This window comes from Tachypleus tridentatus, chromosome 9, assembly GCF_004210375.1.
Source record: "Tachypleus tridentatus isolate NWPU-2018 chromosome 9, ASM421037v1, whole genome shotgun sequence".
Taxonomy (NCBI): domain Eukaryota; kingdom Metazoa; phylum Arthropoda; class Merostomata; order Xiphosura; family Limulidae; genus Tachypleus; species Tachypleus tridentatus.
The window spans coordinates 101,552,906-101,571,518 of NC_134833.1; the positions used below are offsets into that span (position 1 = coordinate 101,552,906).

Here is an 18,613-nt window from a genome sequence, read left to right on the forward strand (position 1 = left end):
CCTTCTTTATATATCATTTTTGAATGACATATTTTGTTGTTGTTGTCATTTTCATTTGCAAATTATTAGTATGCGAGAATACTGTAGAACCATGGGCTTTAAATGTAAAAAAAAAAAGTTATGAATCAAACAATTGTAAATACGTGTTAAGAGAAGTGGGTCTGAGATTTTAACTATTTTTTTCCTTGTTTAATGTTAAATCCTCAGTTTATATTTACTGTAATTTATGCGCTGTTTAAACTACATCAGTAACACTATTAGTGCTTCCTTATACAAAGGTAGTAACTTAAAAATGAATAAGCCATCAAATACCGACGTTGTCTTTGGAAATATACAAGAAATGTAGCATTTTTAGACATACTTAAGAAGATCAACAAAACATTGTTACATGATATCAACGGTATTCGCAAGTTTTCGGTAAGTAATAGTTTATGTTTTGTTTTTCATTTTCTAATTTTCATTTGAAATAAATTGTTCACTTCTTTTACTGCGTATAAGAGACTAAACAGATAAAACCTAAACACGTAAGATTTTAAACCGACAAAAGCTGATAAAATCTAAAAGGTATCATGTATATTTTTGTTTGTTTGTTTTGGATTTCGCACAAAGCTACTCAAGGGCTACCAGCGCTAGCCCTCCCTAATTAAGCAGTATAAGACTAGAGGGGAGGCAGGTAGTCATCACTACCCACCGCCAACTCTGGGGCTACTCTTCTTACTAACGAATAATGGGATTGACCGTCACATTATAACGCCTTCACGGTTGAAAGGCCGAGCATGTTTGGTGTGACGGGGATTCGAACCCGCGACTCTCGGATTATAAGTCGAGTGCCTTAACCACCTGGCCATATTTTTATTAATAAACAGTAGGTTAACACTTGTAAAAGTAAATCTAGAAAGATCGATATACGTTTTATTTCCCTTTCAAAGTTCGTACGAATAACAAATAATGACTTGAACGAGAAAGGGCAGGTATTTTGGTTTCTGGATCGTTTTTCTTTAAGAGAGAGAAAGTTCTAGCTAAGTACTTGATTCTTTTTAGTTGATGTCTATATAACGATTTATTTGTTCAGTGTAGTTGTTTTTGGTTCATCAATATTAATAACTCATACAGATGTTTGTATTTACTGGACCTATAGTTCAAACGATGGCTTCTTCTTTTAATGTAAACATTTTACAACAGACAGCATTACAAAACTTGCGACTATCCTGTATAATAAACTGCTCTTTCTCTTTAAAAGAGGCTCAGCATGGCCAGGTGGTTAGAGCTCTCAACTCGTAATCTCAGGGTTGCGAGTTCGAATCCCCGTCACACCAAACATGCTCGTATTTTCAGTCGTGAAGATGACGGTTAGTTCCACTATTCGTTGGTAAAAGTGTCGCCCAAGAGTTGGCGGTTGATGGTGATGATGATTAGCCTTTCCCTCTACTCTTACATTACTAAGTTAGGAACGGCTAGCACAGATAGCTTTGCGCGAGATTCAAAAACAAATTATTTGCAATATTATAACTTTCATTGTTTATAATCTGCAAACACTTGGAATAAAGTAGATTTGAGACTTTAAACACAATTACTTACACTAACTGTTCAATTTTTTGTACTTTCGTTGGCAGTTTTAACTTGCACGGCAAAACATAAAGTAGTAAATTAACAAACAACGTTTTCATAATACTTAAGCAAAAAACCCAATGCATTGTCAAGGTATATAGTATGTTTTCGTTATAAAATATTGCCGTACTTATAAATTGTTGTTTGTTAAATACAACAATATTTGTATAATGTATATTCCTACTCTAGAAGAAACCTTAACTTAGAACTGCTGACTAGAGAAGAAGGGAAATCGCCGTTTACTTACTCGCTATTTTTGGTGGAATTAATTGTCACATTTATAACGCATATAGTGCTGAGAAAAGGGAAAATATTCAGTGATATATTATACCCTCGATACTTTGAGCTATTTTGTTATAACTTTGACAAATACAACGTAAATGTCCTGAGTTAAAATGCTATAATCCGGTGTTCGATTTCCTGTGGTGGCAAAGCGCATGTAGCTCGTTGTATATCTTTGCGTTAAAAAACAAGAACAACAAACAGCTAACAAATAAAAAGCTGACAAAAACGTTCTTTCGTAACTATTTAGATTTTAGAGTCATTCAAATTCTGACTTAATAATCATCACTAATAATAATGGGATTTAAAATTCAAAAAGAAACATCAAATAGTTACAAGCATACATTCCTGAAATTATCCTGACATACATTTGATGAAGACAAACAAAGAACACTCTTTACGTTCTTCCATGGTTTTAGTTATACAATAAGCCATGGCTTCCTTATTTACTCAGCAGTGAGTTTGACAGCTTAAAACTAAAAATTCCTGAATAATTTTGCGCTTAAAACAAACCAACCAACTTGTTTCGCTAATTAGCTGAAAGTATTCCTTTCAATATACACTTTCAAAGATTACATAACATGTAAAGCATTTATTCGTAATAATTAACAAAATAAGATGGACCTTTGGAATATTCTTACAAATCAATGAATATTAAATATAGACTTGTGATGTTGATGTTATTTTGTTGGTTTCTTTGCAGTGTTTTTTCTTTAAATATAGAAAAAACTAGAACAAAAAGAAAAACAGTAATAACAACAAGAAGAAAGATGTTCAAGTCGTTCGTCTTACGCTAATTTGGTTGCGTGAGTTTTGAAGAGTGAGGTCTGAGCTGGTTCTGAGCAGGATTAGGTCTTTAATGTCCACTTTCCACAGCATCCGCGCCATCTTTTGTTCGTATCTGTAATGTCTAGGAGACGAGTAAAAGATAATTTATAATTAATAAAGTGTTAACTAAATAAATCAACATTTACTTCTAAAAGAGCAACGTGACTGTTTTCACAGGCCATAAGATATAACAAGACTTAATCATGCTGTCATTAAAACGTTTGGTCTTGAATGTGTTTATACGTTTGCGTTCAAATCGTTTCGAAAAGCATTAGCTCGTTGTTTGAGAACTTAGAAGGTATTTTAAAAGTTATCTGAACATTGGCCTACCTGACAACCATATCATCCGACTATTATATATTATGTTGTATCTTGGACTTCAAATATGTTGAGCAGTAACCTCCAGGTAATATATTTATAATATATTTTGGCAAAAAATACTCAGTGTCAGTTCATGCATGAACGCTAATACAAACACTACTTTCATTGAGATTTATTCTATGATAGTTTATGAGCAAATTAACTACATTTCATTCGGTTTAGAAAACAAAATCTAAAAGAAAACACATTTGGGACAATTTTCTCAATCGTTTATTGTTACTCTTAATGCGTTCGTACCAAGAACTTAGTCCAACTGTTTCTCTGAACATACCTAATACTAAATATTCCAGCAATAACAACCAGAGCAGCTGTGACTAGCCCAATAAGAATCATCTTCCAATCTGAAATAGACAAACATTTAGTGTTGTTTAGACGGGTAAGGCACTGACTCAATATTGATGAATTTAGTTTATTGTTTTTTAACTAGATGTTTGGATATGATCTTTAGATTGTTTTTCTTAAGAAGTAAAACTGTATAATGGGCTGTCTGTGCTGTGCACACCAATTGATATATATATTTATAAATAGTCCAAAAATATTATTTTAAACATGTTTGTTCTACATAGGCATCTGTTACTTGAAATATTTAACCCTTGTTAAACTGCAAACAAGTACTCACCTTGTTCACATAATTCGCCATTGAAACCACACTTTGGTTCTCCTGCAGGTGGTGCTCCAGCTATCCAATCAATCTGTTTCTCTAAAAGCAGCAGCTTAAATGTAAATAATTGTATAAGATAAATATGAATTCAACTTATGTAAACCTTCCGTTAACAACGTTAGAAGCATTATAATTACTTTACACTTTGTGAATTATTACACGTTAAACAATGATTTAATCAAATATTTAAAATAATTCACTGCTAACGGCTGCTTTCTATGTATTATTCTTTCATGGCGGACTTGGATCTTTTCAAAAATATATTTAAAATCTTCTAATTCCTTTAAATACCGGAAGTCCTTGCGCCTCCTGGTAGGTGAACCTGCCAACTGGTTGCATTGTCTTAGTTTCCTCACATGAAGAGTTTGGATTATCAAGAAGAGATAGAACAGCAAAGTTTCCTTCTGCGTCACCATTTTCGTCTATCCTAACACTGAACCCATGGATGCCTTAAATAAATAATGATAACAAATTATTCTAGTTTCTAAATTTGTTTTTAAGGACAAATAGCTTATATTTGATTCAGATGTTTGAAAATCAGAATAAATTTTCACTGTATCTTATCATTTCTATGTTGTTATTTTTATTTTAGCTTGCTTCATATGCTAGATGTATTTGTGAATCATGGCAGAGCGGAATGTCAGGGGACTTATACCACTAGAAACCGCTTTTCGAAATCAGTGGTGAGCAGATCACAGTTAGCCCTCTGCGTAGCTTTGTGCTTGATAACAAAACAACAACAAACAACAATTATTTCACTGCAAACTATTCCTTAGGTTTGATTGGTTAGTATATTTTGTAATTCTCATTTTAAGGCTTTTATGAACTTCAATAAATCCTCCAGATTTTTTTAAAATTTAAATTACTTCATGCTTTGCATTTTTCTAAATAATGTGTTGTTTTTTTATTTAGGCTATCCGAAATTTAAATAACTATTTTGGATGATATTAGATTTTTTGTTTTAAATTCATTTAAAATCACGAACAACAAATGCACTGTTAATATAGCCTTTTCGATAACTTTAAAGCCTAAGGATCCAGAGAAGTTCATCTTCCGGTCAACTGTTTCACAAACTAAAACTCATCACGAAATTATTGTATTTTACCTGGTTATAACGCGTGACTCGCGACCTGGTGATAACAGGTTTGAATCACCGTCACAGAACATACTCGTCATTTCAGCCGCAAGGGCGTCATAATATCACGTTAAATCTCACTTTTCGCTAATAAAAGAGTAACCTAAGAGTTGGCTGTGTGTGTGGTGACTAGCTACTTTCCCTCTAATCTATCACAGTTAAATTAAAAACGGCTAGCTTAAGTGGTCCTCGGGCAGCTTTGCGCGAAATTCAAGAATGAACATGTAAACAATTATTATATTTCAGAAAAAAGAAAGATAAATATAATCAATTAAGAGCGAAATAACAGAGTGAACTTGATATTGTAGCGCTAGATAATCTATAGAAAGTTCTAACTTCATTTAACGAACCGAAACCATTTCTAGCATTTAATAATTTCCATTTCTTCACACAACAGATATCTTAACAATTTCCATATTTATTGTATATCTTTTCCAGGTAATCCTCTTTCCGATCATAATACAGAAAGAACAAACAATAATATACAGATAAAAACCGAGAAAATACATTTTATAATCTATGAATAGCAATAGTAATAAAGGAAGTAGTAAACCGTACTATTGCTCCTTAATTTTAGGTCTTCAAATTGTATTCTGTATAACATATTAAAAGTTGTAAACAGACTCAAACCTCGGCATAGCCAGGTGGTTAAGGCGCTCGAATGGCAATCTAAGGATTTGTTTGTTTTGAATTTCGTACAAAGCTACTCGAGGACTATCTGTGCTAGCCGTCCGTAATTTAGCAGTGTAAGACTAGAGGGAAGGCAGCTAGTCATCACCACCCACCGCCAACTCTTGGGTTACTCTTTTACCAATGAATAGTGGGATTGAACCCATGGATGCCTTAAATAAATAATGATAACATGTTATTCTAGTTTCTAAATTTGTTTTTAAGGACAAATAGCTTATCTATTGATAAGACTTGTGAAGAAAAAATGCAATGTTGCCAAGGAAGAATGGATTAACACCCAGTGTACAAAGATTGAAAATAACAAGGTAAAAGACAGCAAATATATGCATAAGAAAACTAGTAAAGTGACAGGAAAGACTCCATCAGCAAAAATAGGATGCTTAAAATCTAAGAATGGAGAAATCTTGATGGATAAAAAAGATATACTTAACAGATGGTCAGAATATATTGGGGAACTATACAACGACAACAGAAGCCCAACCCCACATATAGAAATAGACACAGAAGGCCTTCCAATTATGCCTGATGAAGTGAAACATGCAATGAAAAAGATACATAAAGGCAAAGCAGCTGGTCCAGACGACATACCCATTGAACTTTTATTAGCCCTAAAACAAGTGGGAATCCAGGAAGTGACAAAACTACTGAACACCATTTATGACACGGGTGAAATACCGGAAAACTTTAAAAAATCAGTCTTTATTGCATTGCCGAAAAGCCCAGAACAACTGACTTTGAACAGCACAGGATAATTAGTCTAATGAGTCATCTTACCAAGGTTCTTTTAAGAGTGCTCATGTCTAAAATGAGGAATAAGATAAGACCAGAGATTTCTGATATTCAGTTTGGATTTATAACCGATAAAGGCACTAGAAATGCAATTTTCGCTCTAAACATGCTCATGGAAAGATCACTGGAAGTACAAAAGGATTTATATCTATGTTTTATCGATTATTCTAAAGCCTTTGACAAAGTGAGACATGGTGACCTATTCGACATGTTGTCAAACCTGAACATCGATGCTAAAGATCTAAGAATCCTTAGAAACATTTCAAAAACAAACATTCAAACTATCTATAGAAAAGTATATTGGTCTTCTCACATAAATAGTCTTAGATTCATAATAATGTCATGTTACAGGTTATGTTACTAATTAGTGCGGAGATATTATACTTCTTCCAACGCTTACAATAAGGAATTTTCAGTGGTAGTTCGAATTAAAAATTTCAAGGTAGCGTGCAGTACGTTGTGAAATTCTCTTTGATATTAGTCACTGTAATAAAATAACTCAATTTTCTGTAATAAAGTTTTATTAAGAATTAATTCTACTGAAAATTATCTCTAAGTGCACTCATTATAAGCCAAACTTATTAACGAAAATAAAATGATTTTCCAGTAGAGGGACAATTGTTTTACATATATACACACTATTTTAAGGCCTAGAAATTTAGTTGAGCTCAAGTTATTATATTCCTTGTAATCTGTGTTAATCACATTCTGTTTGAATATTCCAATTCAGTAGCATGTCCCTACAGATACAAGTTGTAGCATCTCGAATGACATTTACTACCTATATTTTTAGTTCTAGGCAAACCCCAAACCATTCGATGATGCAGTATCGTCACGGGTAGCCTCATGTGTATACATAATGATTAAATAATCTAAATCCGAATATCATGACATGTATAAAAATAAATGGTAAAATGATATTGATAGAAGAAAAAAAAATCTTGTTTAGGAAAGAATAATGAAACCAAAACCTTATCCGCAAAATAAAACGTAAGGTTGCAAAAGAAAACCTTGCGGTATAAAACACCATCGTCATGAAACTATGTTTGGGTCATTGTTCATTAATGACATTTAAAGATCAGTCAATAGTTTAAAGTTAAGAAATGTTCGTAAGTTCTGGTCAAACCATGAATTAAACAGCTGTTCTCAAGAAAAGATGGTCAGAGAATTAGAACCATAGCAAACACTCTCAAACACGTTCCTTTCAGCTGGTCAACTTATTTTAAAAATTATTTTTTTCACGATATGTGTTTTTTGATTCGCTTCACTATCCTTGGTAAAAAATGTTCAGAAGGCAAATTGCTGTATAAAGTACTGGTATCTTATTCATTGTCATCAGATTAAGCATAACCATAAAAGAGAAACCAGTTCCAATGACAATACAAAACCTGGAATACCATTCTTATAAACTTTATTAAGATCATTATCTGGATTTTAATACAAAAATTATTTGATGCGACTTTAAAATTGAAATTACAAAAAAAATTTAACGAGTGTTGGAAGTTAAACAAAATAATATACTTCATTATACTTGTCTATAACTAGGAAGAGTGACATTACACTATGTAACAATATTGTTACTTTTTCTTGTTCCTGGGCATAAATTGTTATTTCCCAATTGCTTATGTCTAAAGTAAATAAAAAAGAGCTATTTTCCCTTCAAACGTTGCTTTTGTGACCTGGGTAATGAAATTTTCAAATTTACCTATTTTCCAGAACATTTCAAATAGATTCAGTGCTGAGTAGCTGATAGAGAATTTTTTCGAACTTACAAGAATTTTCAAGAACTTTCTAGAATGTTGTAAAACTTACAAGAATTTTCTAGAATGTAGTATAACTTACGATAATTTTCAAGAACTTTCTACAGTAATATATATACAGGGGCTTACTACTCACCATTTCAGTTTAGTTCTAGCTGCCTAAGTGAACACATAGACCTATCTGATTTTATCACAGATGGCATCAAGAAGCTGCAAGCATTCTCCAGACGCATTCTGCTATGTATGTGGTCAATTTATCAAGACAAGAGCAAAAAAGTACTCTGTGACAGCATCTGCTAAAATGTGTGAAGTCTACAAGGCATATTTCGGCATGCCTGTCGGGAATCAAGACAAACCTGGGCACCTCATTTTACCTGCGAGAACTGCAAAAAAACTCTAGAAAGTAAGACGGGCAATTTTTGCTTACTTGAATAGTAAGATTTTATATCATACAAATTTTAGACCTATTACAATTTTAAATCTTTTAATTTATTTTCTTAAATTTCCAATAGTATAGAAAAAATATCACATAAAATATTTTGCATGAACCTCTTACACATTAGTTGTGGATGAAATAAATTTATTCTTCATAATAACAATTTTATTTTGCTCTTTTGCAGGATGGTACAGAGGGGAAAAGAGAGCCATAAAGTTAGCTATTCCAAGAATTTGGCGTGAACCCACTGATCATTCAAAAAATTGCTACTTCTGCATGGTGGACCCTTCAAAACGTCGGGCTGGCAAGAATACATCTGCTATCGTGTATCCGGACCTTCCATCATCCATCGCCCTACTGCCACACTGCCCTGAGCTCTCTGTACCCACTCCGCCAGAGAAGAAGCAGCCATTCTCAGAAGAGAGCAGCAAATCAGAAGAGGAGGTAGACGTTGAATATCCAGGTTACAATTTCAAAGGTGCAGCTGGTGAGAGAAACCCATACTACCCCAACCAAAGAAACCTAAATGACTTGATGAGAGATCTTGGTCTAACAAATGTCGAGCTTTTGGCATTTAGGCTCAAGGAGTGGGATCTGCTAGATGAAAGTGTGCAAGTCGCAAGTCACTTCTAAACATTTTTGTTCATTTTTTTCATAACCTTAGTATAAATACACGTAAATCTTGATTCATATACTGTTCTATTCAGACCTTATGTGAATGAAAATGTGCAAATTTGCCTTTTTTTACGAAGAAAATAGGTTAATTTCTAAATCTCACCATTGAAGGAAACAATTGCCATTTTCTGTACTTTTACAACATAAGCAATTAAGAAATAACACATACTATCCGGGAATAAAATTTGTGTTACACAGTTTAATTGAAAATAAGTAAATAAGCCAATGGAAGATAATAGTAAAATTATACGGATTAAATTTCAGTTATAGTAATGACATGACATGTTGTATTAGAACGAGCTTTTTGAAGCTGAGAAAGTTCGAATCTATTCACCTCAAACTAGAATGCCTTGCAATTAATTTTATCTAATTGGGGCCGTTTTTCTTTTATGTACTCCTCAAAAATCGAGGACTGTTCCCTAAGACGAGGTAGTCTGGTCACATTTGAACATAAAAAATCTTATTTTTATTATTCCTGTATTGTTGCTATGGGTCTTATCTTCTTAGCCCCCCAGTGGCTCAGCGGTATGCCTACGGACTTACCACGCTAAAAACCGGGTTTCGATACCCGTGGTGGGCAGAGCACAGATAGCCCATTCTGTAGCTTTGGGCTTAATTCAAAACAAGACCTCTCAAGCAGTTGCTATTTCTGCATCGTGGACCTTTCCAAATGTCGGGCTGGCAAGAATACATCTGCTAACACATTTCTGGCCCTCCATCATCCATCACCCCAGTGCCACACTGCTCTAAGCTCCCTGTATCCACTCCGCCAGAGAGAAAGCAGCTAGCTATCCTCAGAAGAGAGCAGCAAATCAGAAGAGGAGGTAAACGTTGAAGATCCAGGTTACAATTTCAAAGGTTCAGTTGGTGAGAGAAACCCATATTAACTCCACCAAAGAGACCTCAATGACTTGATCAGAGATATTTGCCTAACAGAGTCGAATGCCGAGCTTTTGACATCTAGTATCAAGGAGTGGGATTAGTTAGATGAAAGTATGTAAGTTGCAAGTCAGAAGAAGCGTCACCGACATTTTTCGAGCTTCTTCACTCGTCAGGATGGGCTCTGCTTCTGCCACAATGTGCAAATTTGCCCGTTTTTACATAGAAAATAGGCTAATTTCCAAATTTCATTGTCTAGGTCACAAAAGAAAAGTTTGAAGGGAATAATGGCAATTTTCTGTACTTTTACAAAATAAGTAATTAAGAAGTAACACACATTATCTAGGAACAAAATTTGTGTTACGTAGTATTATTTATGAAAGTGTACCTGTCACGAACAATAATAACTTCATTTATACAGCTTTCCCTAAAAACGTGTAGTTATTATTGACACGAGTAGTTTTGTTTGTTTGTTTTTTGCTTTACAAGTGTAAGTATGAAAAACTTATCAACCATCTTTTACAAGTGAACTGAAATTTCAGAAAATAACATTTCGTTAAATGTGTGCACTTGTGACTGGGAAAAATATCATACTTTATTTAAGCTTGTATGTATGATTAGGTGGAACAGCTTTCCTTAAACCTAGCGCTTGTGACTAGAAAAAAAATAGCATGCAAATTTCTTTCTATATTGTAGCTCTAGCAAAGGAAACGATTTGTCCCAAGAGATACGTTTATGGACTTATAACGCTAAAATTCGTGGATAGATTCCTCGTAGAGAACAGAAAGCAGATAGCCTGTTGTATAGCTTTGCGCTAAAACAAAGAAACATTGTAACTTGCAATTATCTAGTGGTAAAATACGTGTACCATGCTTCTCGAATTACTTAAGTTGTAAAGATCTTAAAACTATTCAAACCGTTTCCTTACTGACTCAAAAACAAAAACATATACATGTATAGAATTTGTGGAAAGAGTTCCATTATGTAAAAACAGGGTGATGATTATTTGATCTTCAGAACTACTCACAAGTAGCCTATTTTCGCGAATAACGATTTTTTAAAATCAAGAAGTGAATCCACGTAAGACACATCTCTCATTCTGTCACGATTTTAGTAGGCATGCGCTTTAAATAATTTATCAAGACGTGTTTCTTGTAAAGTGCAAAGATACACAATGGGCTGCCTTATAAAATGCATTTTTCTCGATATTTGTTTTTATATTATTATTTTTAGGAAAGTTAAAAGATGTGTTTGTTATAAAGGGTAAATCTACACAATGAGCTGTCTATAATTTACCCACAGCGAGTATCGAAAGCTGAGTTTTAGCATTATAATGTGTAAGACTTGCCTTTGATTTACTGGAGGACCAGTTTAAACGATAATTATTATATATATATAAATTCAGGCCTCAAATGCTTAGAAGTAGCAAAATACCTTGCTTTATTTTGTTTCGTTTTGTTAAATAAAAACATGAAAAATATCTTAAACTAATCTGTGCATTTCAAATATAACTTGTATTATACTGGAGTATTTTAATACAGAAACAACAGCTAGCAAAACACTCGCGCAAATCATGAGTTGACAACTGTTACTGAGGTTGAGTACTCTATATTAAATTGATTGTGGAGCTTCATTGCAACGATACAATCCATGTCGCTACGCCAGATCATGTTATATTAAAGAACCATGCATTTTAACAATAGCTTTGCAGAGTAGTTTATGTTAAAAATACTCGGTATCAGGACTGTCATGCTCAAAACACACCACTCCTCATCTGTCATATGCTCTTCACAAAAGCGATACGTTTTCGGTGACAATTTACAAAGCACCAAACAATGTCAAAATGTAGTTCTTATGCATATCGTTCCATAACGGCTTTATATCTTGTGTGTTTGTCACGTGACTTGTTGATTTTTCAATTTACAAACGTTTTAATATAAGATAAATTAATAAATTAATGTTATCTGTATAAGATATGTAATTAGCAAGTCTTTCTGGTTTTATTTCTGAGTTAGCAAAGAGATAGTGTTTTGCAACGACCTAAATACTAAAATCTTTAATACAAGTTGGAACACTACTAGTTACTGTACAGTTAAATTTGAGCACGTGATCGAGATAATAAGGACTTACTTTATAAGCATGTTAATAGATTGCTAAACAGGTGAACTTACTCTGATAAACGTGGCCTCGTATATAATTTATAATGTCTGTTCCTCTGTCCTCGGTAGAGTTATTAGCTAAAGCTTCTGTTAGTGCTTTAGCGTAGATCAACACAGCGTCATACGCCAAGCCGGCATACAGGGGTACCTATGAGAAAGAAATGTGAGTTTCAACAGCTTATTTATGTAAAACGTAGACCATTCTATATGTACATTAGTACCGAATTTTATTCATTTACTCTAATTGACTTCAGTTGAGCATAGATTTATTTGTATATGATGGAGGTTGGATTGAAAACATTGAATGACTCTTTGTATTGTAACAGATGTAAATACACTGAATGTAGATTTGGGTTAGTTGTTTTTTTTAATAGGCTTATACTTATACAGTTCTAAAAGTTGACAAATGTAAGGTCAAAAGTTTCTCAATCGTTTTCTTTACGAGCGAACTGCTATTTCGGAATGGAAAACAAGTGTTTAATTTTATTAATTCGTCTTATTCTTTGTGTATTGGGAACATTTCAACGATACAGTTACTACTAAAACATCCTTCGCGCATTAATACAATTAGACTTTATGATACAATTCAATCACTTATCAAGACGACCTTACTGAAACTACAAGATAGCACTGAACAGGGAAAGATCTCAAAGAAAATAAGAGTAAGAAGATGTGTTACGGGATATGCAAAGTAAAGTTTCTCTGAAAGTATTTGATAAAACAAAGTGTGGAAAGATCTCAAAAGAAATGCGAGTAAAATTAGTAAAGGATGAATAGAAGATAAACTTAACATAATACATGAAGTGGTAATGAGTGAGATAGAAATGCTTACCGATACTATGAAGTAAGAATAAATACAGAATGCACTGAGTAACAAATAACGCAAAGGAAATATGAGTAAACCTGGTGGAAGATGAGTAGGAAAAGTGCTCACCGGAAGCACGAGATAAGGATGAGTAGGAATTATAAATGGAGGGCGCATTGACAACGTTGTGACATTCTGCTTGAAATCTTCGTACTCGGGGTTGATGGGTGCACGATGGGTGACAACTAACACTGCTCGAAACGGTAAAACATCATTGTTGGTTATCTCGGACTCTGTAAAAGAATAGAAGAAGGGAATACGTTTTTATACTAATATAACATAAACAGAGTATTATATTTCATAAGACAACACGAATAACAGTTAATACATTTATATGAATAATGATGTTGGTAGATAAAAATAATTATATTTTATGAGAAATCAGTATGCATTAATTGATCTAAAATAAGTAACAGTTAATAGATACGAGATATGAATAGATACAAACTCTTGACTGTACAGGATCACATTCCTTATAAATACCTTCCTAAACTATAAAAAATTCTTTAAAACTTTCATCTGGACAGGAAAAACCTGTTGATATCCATTCGACAAGGACAGTAATATATTATTGGACGATGTTTATCTAAAAAGGAACGGAGAGCTTAATCTGTCTGCTTGAATAGGAACAAATTGTAAACATGCATTCTGTTTGTACGGAACAAACTTTTGTCAGTTAGTTTGCACAGACATGATCCTAACCGTTAAAGATATCTGTTTAAACAGAGACAATATGTCTGAACGCAAATAGTGACTATTTTGTTTTAAGGCTTAACGTAGGGCTTGTATTAAAAATTCTGAAAAACAACAGTAAATTTGTAAGTTATTTAAGAATTGTTTTCTATTTTCAGATGTGAAAATTAAACAGTTTATTCTCACCTTTTTGAATGTACTGTCGCTCTTTAGTAGGATCGTATACTTCATCATCTACACAAATAATTATATACTCTCCGTTTTCCAGTAAACCTTGTTCTTGCATGTATCGCGTAAAGTCCACCAGGGGATTAGTATCGGCCAGAAGTACATATACTGTAAAAAAAAAAAAAATTCACATGGAAGTCAATAAATAGTTTCCATATTCTTCCGTATTATTTCCATCCTACAGATTTACGAGTCGCGAGTTTACATAAAGTTATTTTGGTAGAAGAGCATCTTGGCCCAAAACCGAAATGAAAGTTTGTTTTTGTATCGTGATGTTATGGAGTATTTTCTTGTAAACAATTACTAGATGTCTAATGTAACAGAAGCGTTTAATTGGATCGAGAACTTGGTTTAATTACTTTCCTACACTTCGAAGCTACACAACAAGAAGGCCTAACGTTTCAGACATTGCTGATTCACGTTCTTATAAGAAGCCGTTCAGATTGAAACTTCCAATTTCTTTAATCAATCAAAGATCTACGATAAAAATGTAACTCAAAATAGGTCGTTTTATGAATACTGTATTCACGAGTCCTGGTGTTTGGTAATTGTATTACCAAAAATAGTTGGCTGAAACAACTAAAAATATACGTAATCTTTCATTGTACCTGAAAATGTCCTTTTAGTTTAGTTTTTTTTTTTTACTTTTAATTATCTCTGTATTTCGAAAAATGTTTTTACACGTTATCTACAAGGAACGTCTGTTTCTGGTACTTAACAGATTGAGTCATCTCATTACTATGAAGTAATGTATGATTTCTGACGAACTGAGCTTTTAAGTCCATTTTGTTAGATTACAGATCTCTTGCAGTAATCTGTTTCTTTATGTTTGTATATGAAACCCATTATGTGCTAAAAATGAAGAGAACCGATTCGGTAAGAACTAATACTTTGGTTATAAGGTTATATTTATAACACTCGACGATGCATTTTCAAAATAAGACATCAACGATTTCAGATTAATTGTTACAAGAGCATATATATATTTAATATAATTGCTTTATAGGGATTAATAACTAAATAATTAACATTTATCCAAAACTATCGAATAATGAGCATCTTCAGGCCAGACAGCCTTTACAATTTACTGCTATAATCATAAGTAAGTTTGTTTGTTTCAAATTAAGCACAAAGCTATACGATGGGCTGTCTGTGCTTTGCCTACCACTGGTATCGAAAAATCGGTATCTAGCAGTGTGTGTCCGTAGACATCATTGTGCCACTGGAAGGTAAAAGGGGGCTCATAAGTAAGCGTTTGACTTTTTAGGGAAAATCAGCAAGTTATAGAGAAATCCTACGAGTTCAAAATATTGATATAAGAATGCTTAATGTTCAAATACGACCACATGAACAGTTTGAGAGATTTCTAATACAAGCAACAGAAGAAAATTGGCAATTATTTAATAAAACTACAAATATTATCAGAACGGCTGAAAAGTTCATGAGCATAGAAGGTTAAGTGCACTCTGAACAATGTTTTCAATTTTTATTTGTTAATTATCTGTCGAAGCAAATATGATTCATGGCACTAATGCCGACATAATTAATACCTACATATTGGAAGTGCAATCACAAATAAACGTATAATTTGTTGAAATATATGACTTCTGCAGAAATAGGTATTCATACAATTATATTGCTGAAAATCATTAATCCGAAAAACATCTCAACAATAAAGTAAAACTATAAGGTTATGAAACAGAACCCTACGTTCCAGGAGGCCAATATGATGAAGCTTGGCATACCTTCTTTACCTTTAACAGCCTAATAAAAATAATCTGAATGTGACGAAAGCTCACAAGCTAAACGTTTACAAGATTCTAGTCATAATTCAAGATTAACCCTTATTTTTATAGGAAGGATGGCTGATGGAACTGAAATCACAGCAATCGCATTTAGTTACATGTCTCGCAAGCCTCAAATGGAGCTCTAACAAAAGTTTGTGCCGTTTATCTGCTTAAATGTGATCTTAAAAAACCGACGTCTGCATATAGTGAATAATCTGTATAAAGCTCATCTTACTTCCTTTTCCAACGCAGAATCTTGTAACGGGAACTGCAATGTTGGGCGACAGTGCGTAAACACAGACATCAGAATAAAACGATCAGGAAAGCGGTAGTAATTCCAAGGACAATATAGAATCTGGGACATATCTCTTATAAAGTGCAATCAGTCTCAGTATTTACATACATATATAAGAATAGAGCTTAACGAAATATAAAACCGCTAAAGGTCAGGGAATTCCAATTTTTTATGCTTTTTTATTGAAAAACGTTTCATAATTGATGTTTTATTTATTCTTCTTCCATAAAAAATACTTGTGCGTCTTCTTCAAGACAATAAAGGAGTCGTGAAGCAGAATCTTTTATGCGTAAGTGGCTACAAGATTCGTTATACCTTGTGTAAAGCAATATTTTCTGAGTATCTGTAACAGAAGTTGTTTTAGTAGCACAATTTAACACTAAAAAAGGCATTTTTTCTTGCAGGCTACTTTTTATTAAGCAAATTATATAAAGAAATAGGAGAAAGAAATTAGTATTTATATTTTTGCGTCTTTTAATTTCAGTAAGAACATTTTCAAACACGTGAAAATTAAATTAAACGATTCTGTTCGAATAATTTGTTTTTATCATGGATTTTAAAGACACTTTTTGTTTTAGGCGATCCATTTAATGCTCTGAGAGAGAGGATGTGATACTAGTGGTTAGCTAATCGTCAAATTGAAGAATCCTTTCAGTGAGGCAAGTAATTAAAATATAAATTGTTTCAGTAACCATCAATTTCAAGGTAATCCAACAAACGAATAGCAAATCTCTTGTGCACGCGTTTCTCGAAACCGTTTGCATTCTTATAAAAGTATAACTTGGAAACAACTAGTCTAGTATGTTCAGTTTTGATGATATACAGCAATCGTTGAGACATAGCTAATAGGCCCGGCATGGCCAAGCGCGTTAAGGCGTGCGACTCGTAATCCGAGGGTCGCGGGTTCGCATCCCCGTCAAACATGCTCGCCCTTTCAGCCGTGGGGGCGTTATAATGTGACGGTCAATCCCATTATTCGTTAATAAAAGAGTAGCCCAAGAGTTGGCGGTGGGTGGTGATGACTAGGTGCCTTCCCTCTAGTCTTACACTGCTAAATTAGGGACGGCTAGCACAGATAGCTCTCGAGTAGCTTTGTGCGAAATTCAAAAACAAAACAAACATAACTAATAAACCATTAGTCTAGTATTGTCAGTTTAGCGGATATACAGCAATCATTGAGGCCTGGTGGTTAGAGCGTTCGACTCCCAACATGCGTGTCTCTAATTCGAATCTCATCACAGAATATTTAGTACGGTGAGCGTTTCAATGTAATGGTTATTCCCCTTATTCGATTAATTAGAGTTGCTAAAGAACTAGCGAGAAGTGTTGTTTATTAAATATCTTTTCTCTTATATTTCATTTCTAAATTAGGGATGGCTCGAGTATACGTTTTCGAGAAGCTTTGCGAAAAATTCGACAAACAGTAATCATGTTCTCATGAATCCGTAATAGTGGAACGTTCAGAAAACTAATCTGTACTAAAATACGTTTTACTTTCGCAAGTACAGTCCTATAAAATTAATTAAATATGTCGAAAACTTTCTAGTATGCGTTGTGAACAATAAAATTTCAACAAAATCTAATATTGAAGGAGCCCACTGGTAAAGTACGATCTTGTGGAAGTATTTTGAATTTTACTATTCGTTGGTAAAAGAGTAACCCAAGTGTTGGCGATGGGTGGTGATGACTAGTTGTTTTCCATCTAGTTTTACACTGCTAAATAAGGACGGCTAGAGCAGATTGCCCTCTTGCAGCTTTGCGTGAGTTTTAAAACAAACAAACAAATAAAAACAAACATTTTTCAGTACTACATTAAAGAATTACATCAGTTAAGGTAGAATCAAACCCTCGCGTACAGTCCTAGTGAAAATTGTGTTCTCGTTGTAAAGAGAGTAACTTTGTTTAAAAAGTGTGTTCTATAGTAAAGAAATGGTTGTTGCACATACCATAGCTATTTCTATATGTGTCTGAATCTTGAATACCTAAGGCGTGAAATATTTTTATGAATTTTTGTTTGTGGTGCCATTAAATAGATAACGGAGAAGTTTTTGCTACATACTAAGATATTGACATAATGTCAATGACATTATAATGACTATGTCCATTATAATAAAATTAATCAAATGTCAAACCTTTGACTCCTCTTTATCTTACTTTAATGTGGTACCTCCGTTTATGAAAAAGGTTTATGGCCTATCATTTATTCTATTTTCGTTTTTCAAAATGTCCAAGTAACCTTTAAAAGTGCTTATTTAAAGTAAGATGTCACGGCCGGTTATTATAAAGTGATTATGAAAGTTAAAATGTAAAAGTGCTGAAGCACTTGATGAATTATTGTTTGTAAACATAATATATATACATGAATAGAGCTAATCTGGTTAATACTATGTTTATTTGTTTATTTATGTATTTTTAAATTTATTTAACCTATGTAGATTGGTTATACCAATATTGCTTTCATT

The 18,613-nt window shown here is 33.4% G+C and overlaps 1 protein-coding gene across 1 annotated transcript in view; it reads right to left on the reverse strand.

The window, feature by feature from the left end:
• LOC143225902 (guanylate cyclase 32E-like) overlaps positions 1-14,172 on the reverse strand; it is a 42,815-nt gene extending 28,643 nt beyond the window's left edge. Inside the window, exons 1-7 of the mRNA XM_076456091.1 lie at positions 14,028-14,172; positions 13,218-13,381; positions 12,296-12,431; positions 4,052-4,209; positions 3,719-3,812; positions 3,371-3,440; positions 2,683-2,800 (exon numbers count right to left, since the gene is read on the reverse strand). Of these exons, the coding sequence (XP_076312206.1) occupies positions 2,683-2,800; positions 3,371-3,440; positions 3,719-3,812; positions 4,052-4,209; positions 12,296-12,431; positions 13,218-13,381; positions 14,028-14,127 (840 nt within the window). The 5' untranslated portion in view covers positions 14,128-14,172. The remainder of the gene's footprint in view (positions 1-2,682; positions 2,801-3,370; positions 3,441-3,718; positions 3,813-4,051; positions 4,210-12,295; positions 12,432-13,217; positions 13,382-14,027) is intronic.
• Positions 14,173-18,613: the final 4,441 nt, after the last annotated feature.